General features: G+C 30.9%; 1 protein-coding gene across 1 annotated transcript; it reads left to right on the plus strand.

The window, feature by feature from the left end:
• The first annotated feature begins 3,594 nt into the window (after positions 1-3,594).
• LOC100796102 (ALA-interacting subunit 3-like) lies at positions 3,595-10,471 on the plus strand. Its single transcript, NM_001255755.2, has 9 exons — positions 3,595-3,773; positions 3,954-4,039; positions 4,699-4,757; positions 4,847-4,921; positions 5,027-5,137; positions 5,275-5,345; positions 6,076-6,373; positions 7,658-7,947; positions 10,140-10,471. The coding sequence occupies exons 2-9, from the start codon at positions 3,964-3,966 to the stop codon at positions 10,192-10,194; spliced, it is 1,035 nt and encodes a 344-aa protein (NP_001242684.2). The 5' UTR covers positions 3,595-3,773; positions 3,954-3,963; the 3' UTR covers positions 10,195-10,471.
• The last annotated feature ends 573 nt before the right edge of the window (positions 10,472-11,044 follow it).

Consider the following 11,044-nt stretch of genomic DNA (forward strand, 5'->3'; position numbering starts at 1 on the left):
ATTCCAGAGGAAAGGAATATTAATGTGAAGAAGGCTTTTAAAAAGGCTATCAGGTCAGGCCAGACTTTTAAAAAGGTCAGGCCGAGCCAAAATAAAAGCTTTTGATAGGCTAGAGACCAGGCTCAGGCCTTAAAAATTCATCGTAGGCTAGGCTCAGACCTTTTAAAGTCTGGCCTGACCTATTCTCACCCCTATTTCCCAACGCGGAGTTTATGACCATTGGAGGGCATAGGGTCATCTTCTTCATCAAATTGTGACCATTAGGGTTCCTCAAATTATAAACTTCTTCCCTCAAATCTCTTATATGCTAGGTCCATGAATTGTGAACACTGGGAAAAAAATTGAAACTACCCTGACTACAAGGTTTCTTTCTTCATAGCCAAAAAGGATTATTATACGTAGAACACAAGGACTGTACAACCCAAGTATATATGAAAGTCTTACAGAATAAAGGATGAAATTTCGATAGGTAAAACGTTAAAAGCCAACAACCACATGTACTTCTCCACTTTTACAAGATATATGAGTTAAATATATTTTGTATCTCTGTAATTTAGTATTTTTTTGCATTTTCATTTTGTAAATTTTCTTTTGTTTTAATCCTTATAAAAGTGGATCGACATTCAGTTTTTTTTTATCTCCACTTTATTTTTTTACAAGCAAACTGAATGTTGATCCCACACTGCTCACTGTGATTCTATATTATATAAATAATAATAAAACAAGACAACTATGTTTACAAGTGCCTAACTTTGTTGATATTTGAAGTTGATGAGCTTGATTAGCAGGCGTTGAAGTGAAACTTTCCTAATAATAAAACTTCCATAATAACTTAGTGCAATAATCTAATACGATTGAATTTAATTAAAATTTAGAAAGAAAAAAAATAAGGGGTGGCCTGCCCCCACCCCCCCCCCCCCCCTCGGTACAACGCCGGTCCACCCTTGGGTGGCGGCAATTATGGCGGTTAGGTGGTTGATTTGGGATGCAAGGTAGTGTCGTGATGGTTGGATGGTACGAGAAGAAGAAGGAGAAGTATTGACGTCTGGGTGTGAGAAGAAGGATAAGATGTGTGGTTGTTCCTAGCTATCTAAAGAGAATGGAAGGTTGTGTTTTAGGCTAATAAGTATGGTGAGCTTGGGTTTAGGTGATAAGTATTTTTTAGGTTAAATTATTCATTTTGTTTATATAGATTTACTATTCGTATCTTTTAGATTTTATAATTTGAAGATGATTTTTTTAATTCTTATATTTTATATTCTAATTCTCTTTTAGTTCTTATAGTTTAAAAATAGTCTTTTTAGTTCTTATAATTTGTATTTTAATTATCTTTTATTTGAAAGTGATTTTTTTAGTTTCTATAATTTATATTTTAATTATCTTTTATTCCTTACTACAAAAAATATATATAAAAATAATTAACTACAAATTAATTATAAATTATCAATTTTTTTATTATAAATTATCTTGCAATAAATTAGTTACAAATTATTTGCTAATATTTTTATAGTTAATTATAATTGATAATATTACTCATATTTTGATGGTAAGAACTAAGAGAAAATTAAAATATAAGGTATATGGATTAAAAAGAACACTTTCAAACTATTGGAACTAAAAGGAAATTAAAATGATAAGAACTAAAAAAATCACTTTCAAACTAGAGACTAAAAGAGAATTAAAATGTAAACTATATAGACTAAAAGGTACAAATCATGAAACTGTAGGGGCCAAATAAATAATTATACCTATTTTTTATTTATCTTATTTTCTTAGTCTTAACATCTTAATTTATTCTTTCATTTCAATTTATTCTTTTTTTTAGAATTAGTTAAAAAGAAACAAAATATAGAAGTAGTTTTAATTTTAAATTATATCAATGTAAATTAAAAAAATATTTTTATTTTTTTCTGTACTTTATTTTTAATTGTCCAAAGGAAATTTGGTGTTGACACAATTGTAGTTGGTGATGTATAGAGTAATTTTGCTAAGGCTTGAATAAGAGATTAGTATCACAAGTAAATTTTTTATAAGCAAATATTAATTATTAAATTATTAATTTTTGTTACCAATAAGAATTAAACTCATGATTTTTCTCTTATTCTTTTCCTTCATACCTCCTCAACTAATCTTATATTTTATCATATCCATCCTTGTATTCATGGTTATTCATAATAATAGACTAAATCATGGTTATGCATAATATATATATATATATATATATATATATATATATATATATATATATATATATATATATATATATATATATAACATTGTAATATATCATGTCAAATCAAATCAATTACTAATTTATTAGATAGACCATTGATTCAATACCTTTGATCAAATCAGTTTTCACAGCATTGCATATAACTAATCATAAATAAATAATATATTTAAAAATATATATTGTAAAGGCTTAATTAAGTTTTTCATACCTGATATATAGATCATTTTTATATTACTATCTAACATTCATTTTTTTTTCAACCAAGTACCTGAAAAATTTTCCAATTTCATTTTGTCATTAATCAACTTTCGTTAATAAAGTGAATTTTTAGGTAGTAAGTTGAAAACGACATATTTTTTATGTATGAAAAACTTATTTAAGTCAATCTGAAAAATAATTTTTTAGTTCACAAATGATAAGAAAGAGTTTTATCAAAATAATTAATTTAATTTTAGGTAAAATGATAAATTTTATTATTTTATTGAAAATAAAAACAGTAATCGTAAATTTAAATTATGTTTAAAAGTAAATCTTATAAGTTAATAAGAAAAAATTGTTTATCAAACACTTTTATTTGATCAAATATTTGTAAACTTGTCAAAAAGTTAAAAATTAATTAAAATAACTTAATGAACATACATGTAATTTACTTATATATAGACTTAAGAAACTTTATCCTATTTATTTTTTTAAGATAGTTCTTCATTCAAAATAAGAAATACATTAAATATAAGATATTTTTTATTGGTATGAATAAAAAAAATACTATTTTTTATTGATAAGAAATACATGATATTTTTTATTGAATACATTTAATATCTTGACAAAACAAAAAGAAAACATAGCATGATCAAATTGTGAGATATATATTTTGGGATCCAAAAGATAGTGAAGAAAGAATGAGAGAAGATATAACATATTACATGTATACATTGATCATCTTAGATCATGGAAACACCAATTATATATAATTTAAATAAATTTTTCATATCATATATTAAATAAATTTTTCATTAAGAAAAAATAAGTCATTTTCATATTATTATCTAAAAATTTATTCTCAACTCCCTACCTTTAAAAATTTTCAAATACTTAATTGCAAAAAATAAATAAATAATAATCTAAAAATAATCAATATTTCATCAAAAACTTAATTAAACCTACTCTAACATGTTTGTAACATAGTTTATAACTTTGATATGATACGACATTGAAATTTCAGCTAGGCCCGCTGTCTGCATTCTGGAACGTTTGAAAAACCAAAATTAGAGATAAAGACAAAAAAAAAAAACACAGAACAAAAAGTGAAATAAAATAATTTGACATATCCCATAACATAAGCAGTGGAATTCAATCAAAGCGTGAGGTGTGATTTGTATTTGTATTTGTTTGACTGGTCTTTGCTGCTCTCTCTCTCTGTCTGTTCTTTCTTTGAAGAGGGAGAGAGAGAAAGGGTCACCGGCCGCCCCCGCCAATTGAACCCTCCTCCCTCTTTCCTTTCTACAATAAAAGTCAATTCCCAGAGCCACCGGCCCAAACGGTAACCCGTCCCTCCTCTTCTTCTACGATTATATCCGCATTTTCTCTCTCTCTCTCTACCCTCTCTCCCTCTCTCTCAAATTTCAATCTTCTTTTCTTGATTTGTTCATCTTTGGTCTGAATTCTCTTCTGGGTATTCGAGATTTTCGGAAAAGGTTTATTTTTTATTGAATTGAATTAGTTCTTTGGCCATGTCTACGTCCGACGCTGGAGGTGCTGGATCCAATGATTCCAATGCTACCAGGAGACAAAGCAAGAGACCCAAGTGTAATAATTCTTTTATCTTGTCATTTTTGTTTTTGGCTTTCCGTTTTGTTTTCGGTGATTTTCGTGTGTTTGCCACTTTTTGCTTTTTGGTGAAGTGCATGTTGGGGTGGGAAGGTTTAATGGTTTTGTTGAGTTTTGTTTCTTAAAGGGGGGTGATCTTTTTCTTTTAAGACCCTTAATGAAGCTGTATTTCAAGAATTTATGAGACTTTGTGATTCTTTATTTGTTGGTATTTGTGTAAGGAGATGCTTTTGACATGGATATTTATTATTGAGCTAGTTGAGGAGTTTCTTTGTTTTTTCTTTTAAGTAAGACAGTGCGTTACTATGTTTTGATTCAACAACAATTGTATTTGTGTCCTTTGTTTTTTCTAACTTTGAGAGAGAGAAAAAAAAAGGCTTTCAGACTTGGTTCACACAAGAATAAGACTTTGTTAAAAACTTAAAGTAGATACTACCCACCTTGGATTGGTTTTTATTATGCTTTTTGGAGTTAAGGAAATGCTTTTGACATGGATATTTATTGGTTAGGTAGTTAAGGAGGGTTTCTGGTTTATTTTTTATTTTTTATTTTAAGTTACACAGCATATTTTGATTTATCAACAATTGTGTTTATGTCCCTTGTTGTTTCTGACTTTCAACGTTTTTTTTTCCTTTCAGACTCAAAGTTTACTCAACAAGAACTTCCAGCATGCAAACCTATTCTCACACCAAGAGCGGTAAATCTTCCTGTTTTGATATGTTGTCAGTGATTCTCTTCATGTTTTTAGAAGTCATTATTTAAATTGGTGTATTACTTTCCCTGCAGGTTATTTCAGCATTCTTGATTGTCACCATTGTGTTCATTCCCATTGGAGTTGCTTCATTAATTGCTTCGCATGATGTATGCTTGAGTGCTGTACTTTCCGAATTTTGGTTACCAGTTCTTTATATTATTAATAGTGCTGACTTAAATTTTCTTTTTATCATTTATCTATCTATCAATCAGGTTGTTGAAATTATTGATAGGTACGACTCACACTGCATACCATCAAATGTGACAGACAAGGTGGCATACATTCAGACTCCTGGAGAAAAGCCATGCAACAGGCAGCTAACTGTAAGTTTCCTAGACACTGATTTTTCTTTTTGATATTTAACCATTATTTTTCTATTAACTCTGTTCACCTAATTGATGAATTAGGCATTCAAATTTTGATGATAGTTTGTTTTCTTAAACATTGCTCTTGTGAATAGGTGGAAAAGCGTATGAAATCTCCTATCTATGTTTATTACCAGCTTGACAACTTTTACCAGAATCATCGACGGTATATACTCCTTTTATTTCTCGTGATTCATGCAATTCATTTATCGGTTTGATTTGAATTTCGTCTTTACCAGCCATGAGGAAATTGGTCTAAAGTGACCAAGGACCAATCAACACCATTGGGCTTTATGAGAAATTTATTGTTTATGCATCTCATAAGGATTCAACAAAGATTTTTATTGGCTGTCAACCATCTAAAACAACCCTTCTCTTATGTTGAGTTGAACTGCACTTTTGCTAAGCTTTTATGCTTTCCTGCTAGTCTGCTACAGGGTTAACAATGACAGTAGAAAAATAACTAGCTGACAACTGACATGAAGTTCATTTAATAGCTTTCATGTAAAATGGAAAAAATATTTTAATAAATTATAATTATAATTTTTTAGAGTTGTAGCTATGATTTGTTTTTAATTTGAAGAAGTTTAGGGAATTGCATCAGAGATAAAAGTGATCTTTTTGTATGTGAATATGGAAGGAATTTTGAAGAGACAGTGATATGAAATTATGAACTTTATTTTTCATGCATTCATCTTGCATTCTTAACAGTTTTCCTTTTCTAAAAAATACATATGTATTTATAGTTGTTTATCACTTCAATGTCTTCGACTGACTGGTTCCTTCAATAATTCAGTCTTCGAAGTTTGGTTGGTTAATAGAGGAATCTAATGCATATTATTCACTTTATTTAATTGTTTGAGTTGTTATAAATAAGTTCACTTTTTGTAATTTAGGTATGTTAAAAGCCGAAATGATGATCAGCTGAGGGATTCTGGAAAAGCAAGCTCAGTAAGTGGTTGTGAACCTGAAAATAATGTAAATGGAATGGCAATTTTACCTTGCGGTCTTATAGCTTGGAGCTTGTTCAATGATACGTACAGCTTCTCACGCAACAGCAATAATTTAACAGTGAACAAGACAGGCATCTCATGGAAGAGTGACAGGGACCACAAATTTGGAAGTGATGTTTTTCCTAAAAATTTCCAAAATGGTCCTATAATAGGTGGTGGTGGCCTCGATGAAAATGTACCTGTAAGTTTTTACATGAACTCATGTTTTGATTGAAATAAGCATCTATAAACTGTATTAATTTTCTTTCTTCATAGAGTTCAGAACAATAAATAGAGGTTGTTTTGATATTGTGCTGCAGTCTACATTGAGTCACTTTTTTTTTATCAGCAAAAGTATATATATTATATAGACCATTAAAATTAGTACAAGCGGTACTGTTGTATATACCTCCTAGCATTTGCAAGGTGCAGAACTGTGGTGACCTAATACATGTTAACCAACTTGAATTAGGAAACCAAAGATCACTGTTTTTTTGCTTGCAATTTTTGGTTCATTATTAATTTGTTAATGTTGTTGTTATTAGTTGTTATTTGATTACTTCAGGAACCCTAATGACTAGTATACATACTGTGTGCATAGGTTTTGAATAATTTTGATCTTTTTTTTTCTTTTACTAAAAATTGAGTTCTAAACCACTTTACTTTAAAAACAGAAATTACCAGTATAGTTATCATGCATATGCTAAAGTTTGGGATAGAACTATGGTTAAATGGTTGAAACTGAAACTAAGCTAATCAATCCAAAGGCAGGGAATGTTTTGGAAGGAAAAATAATATATTTATTTTCTAAATATCCAAAGTGTAAAAGTAAATATTTAATTGAGAAATAGCATTAATATCTTTTTATTGCCTTGAGGATCGATTGTTGACCTTTACCTTTTCTATATACAAAATTCCTAGTTTAGTCCATACTGAAATGGTAGCAGTAGAAGATAATTGGGCATGTCAAGTGTCCAAATGTAATACAGTTGTTGAATTTCTAGTTATGATCAGAGTAGAGAGTGGGAATGATACCGTAACTCTATGCATCTTTTGGTATGAATGAGTTTTCCGCTCCCAAGTTTTGAAACCTTTGATTTTTTTTATTCATTCCTGACTTTGAATTAACAAATGATGAATTGGCTACTAAACATAGAGGCATCTTTAGTTGTGCACTGAAATGACTATCCTCTGTAATGTATTACTGCTTATTTTAAATTGAAAACCCTTGACATATACTTTATATAAGTGGTCCATTCTGCACCATGTGCGACTCGGTCATTTGTGTTACTTTTGCTGAGGCTAATCTTGAAATAGATCAATCAATTGGAAACCATTTTTTTTGTATTCATTATGTTCCTCGTTTTTCCTTTCATTTTTATGATTTCCAATATATTCCATTGTTCATCTTGTGATTGTTTAGGAATTCTCTATTTGCTTGCATCAATAAGATAAGTTGCTCACTTTTTGAATGTTTATGGAACAGTTGAGTCAGCATGAGGATCTTATTGTTTGGATGCGAACTGCTGCTTTGCCAACTTTTAGGAAGTTGTATGGAAAGATTGAGGTGGATCTAGAGAAAGGCGATGTCATAAACGTGAATTTGCATAACAACTACAACACATACAGTTTTAATGGCAAGAAGAAGCTTGTTCTGTCAACTACTAGCTGGCTCGGTGGAAAGAATGACTTCCTTGGCATTGCTTATCTCACTGTTGGAGGACTGAGCTTCTTTTTGTCAATGGCCTTTACCGTCGTATATCTTGTCAAGCCAAGGTAAAAAGATCCCCTACTGCTTTCTACATGCAAGTCCCTTCCAAATACGGGCTGTTCATGGCATAGTATCATGAGATTTCTTATTTTGTTGCTTAGTTATTTGATCATAAAAAATGGTATTGAATATACTCACTTTTTTGCACACATTAACATATCAAACTTAAGTTCTCCCATTCCTTGACTTTTACCTACCAAAATTCTGATTAGAATCTACATATTGCTTGAGTTAATTGAATGTCAAGTGTATTGCAAATTACTTGTATACTTAATACTTGTTGAATTGTTAGGTGACATTTGGTTTGAGTGTTTGTTTTCCATTTTCATTTTCTGAAAATAATTTTTATTTTTAAATTTTTAAGATTTAGAAAACATGTATCAAGAAAAAAGTACTCTAAGGTGTTATTGTGTTTTCACTTTTTCAGAAAAAGGCTAAATGTTGATTTGTTTTCAGTTTTTGGCTGTTTTTGAAAAAAATTCAGAGAAAATGTTTTCTAAGTTTCAAGCAAACATATTTTTATTCTTTTTTGTTTGTTTTCTTTGAAAATGAAAACAGAAAACACTCAACCCATCTAAACCAATGGTCAAGCAATATTAGCCAAGGTTTTCTTATGTAATGGGTGTTACAATTAGAACAAAACACATGTTCTCCTAATATCTAGAATACCTCAGTTTGGTGTCTAGATATGAGGATGTATATCCCTATGTACTAGTACCTCTGGTACTTTTCATCATTTATATATATAATATATTTAGTTTTGCTGATCAAAAAAAAAGAAAACACTCAAACCAAGCACCACCTTAGTTTTTTTCTCTAGCATATTAAGATGGAAGAAAGAAAAAGAAAATGGTATTATTTTCTGCCAGAGCTACTTGGGTAGTGTTAGGAACTGAGAATTGAATTGAGAAAGAAAAGAAAAGATTTTATTGACTAGCAAGAAAAAAATAGAAAATAGGAAAGAAAACTCTCCTCTAAGGGTTTTTCCTTTACAAAGGATTTCTCCTTTCACAAAGAGCTAATGCTCAATTACAATGACAAAAAATCTCCCTTTCCCATCCTTCGTCCCCTATTTATATCTAATAAACTCCTCTTTTTTTTTTTTTGGAAGGCAGAAAATATATAATATTATTAAAATGAAACATAGTACCAGAAGTACTAAATAACAATACAACAGCAGCTATGCTGCCAGCCTCCCAAAAAACATGGATAAACCCAACACAAAACCCCACCAACAGCTAAAGACCCAAGTTAACCAAAGGCCTCCATAAGGTTGGAAGACCAATGGTTAAAAGGAATATTAAAATCTTTATCCCTAGCTTTGTACCAGGACCAGGCTAAGAATAAGGCATCATCCATCACCTTGGAAGATACAAAAGGAATACCCTGAAAAATCAGTAAGTTCCTATGCTTCCAAATAGCAAAAGTTAGTGCAATCCACCACCCACACCATCTAGTGTGGTTTCTCCCTACAACAAAACCATCACAAAATAACCTGAAATGACTTGCTGGAGAAATAGGGAAAGCTCCAATAGCCTGAATCCATCTCAAGGTTTCCCACCACAGAGCAATAGTTTGGGTGCAGTGAAAGAAAAGATGGTCTGCCTCCTCCTGCTCCTCATGGCAAAGAGGGCAAATAGATTCCTGCAGACCCACGTTTCTTCTTTGAAGATTAACTCTAGTAGGGAGCCTATCCTTAATAAGCCTCCAAGTGAAAATGGCAGCCTTTGGGGGAATTTTTAAACTCCAAATAATCTGAAAGTTCCTCCCATCTGAGACAGATGTATTCTGATTTGATAGGAGTCTATAAGTAGAGTATAATCCAGTAGGTTCAGCTTTCCACAGAACTGTATCTTTCAAGTGACACTGGATAGGATAAGCACTAACTAACTTTCCCTTCTCCTTATATCTTTACAGGTAGGGAAAATAAACTATGCATTACTGCATTCATTTAGGTTAGAAATTAGTAATGAAATAGTTTTTACTACAAACTTGCATATATAAATAGCAAAACCTAAAATATAATGAGGTTGGCATAGTTTTTGTTGTACATGCATGTTTTGTCCTTTCTATTCAATTATATCCATTCAAATTGTGAAGTAGTTTATTGTTTGTTCATGATTCATATATATCAACAGCCATGCACAATGGCAATTTTGAATATTATTAGCTCCTAAATATTGCTCTCTTTCCTTAGGCAACTTGGAGATCCCTCTTATTTGTCATGGAATAGGAGCCCAGGAGGGCACTGACCAAAGAAACTTGATGTTCCCAAGATTTACATTGCTTGTGCATTATGCAAACTACAGTTGCGTTTGTAATTTTGTACATCAATACTCATACATGCTAATAGTTAGGTGTTATTATTATCCTCTACCCCAAAAAAACAAAATTCTTTTATTGTTTTTCGGTCTTTTGCATCAGAATTGGTATATCTTGTATTTTAAGACAAAAATTGGCCTATACCTATATATTTGCTAGTTACTTTTATTCAATTTGAGAAACATAGGAAAGTTCCTGCTTGGTATACCTTTCGGCCTTTTTCTTGAGTGAAAAAAAATTAGGTGTACATGAGATAAAATGGTCCTTTCGAGACTTTCTACTCCATCAATCATTCCTAAGTTACACGAACCATGCAACTTACTCCCCGTTTTCACATCCTTGCAAGTCTATGAACCCTAATTTGTCTATGTTAGTATCTTTCTCATATTACCATTTTCTTTCAATTCCATCCAAAAACAAAGCGCATGAATTTGGATTAAAATAAAAGGAACAAGTTAAAGGCACAATTAAGTTCACCACCCGGATTCTTGCATTCATTTTGGAATGCTTTTTTTATCTTTTAGATTGATTATTCTGGAAGCCAAAAAAGAGACGCAGGCAGCAACACTCTCAGCACCAATATGAAGAATGGATGAGAGCCCAGAAAAAAAAATCACTTTATTTATTGACAAATGACACAATATAAACCATTGAACGGATGAATCAATAGTGAAAGTGGTACTTTTCCTTGAAAAACAGGATTTCTTTCCTTGTTCTGTAGCTGACCATTTGGCATTTTATGCTAAGGATCACGACCTTGATTTTGGCTAGGATCACGAC

Source organism: Glycine max, chromosome 8 (genome assembly GCF_000004515.6).
Source record: "Glycine max cultivar Williams 82 chromosome 8, Glycine_max_v4.0, whole genome shotgun sequence".
NCBI lineage: Eukaryota > Viridiplantae > Streptophyta > Magnoliopsida > Fabales > Fabaceae > Glycine > Glycine max.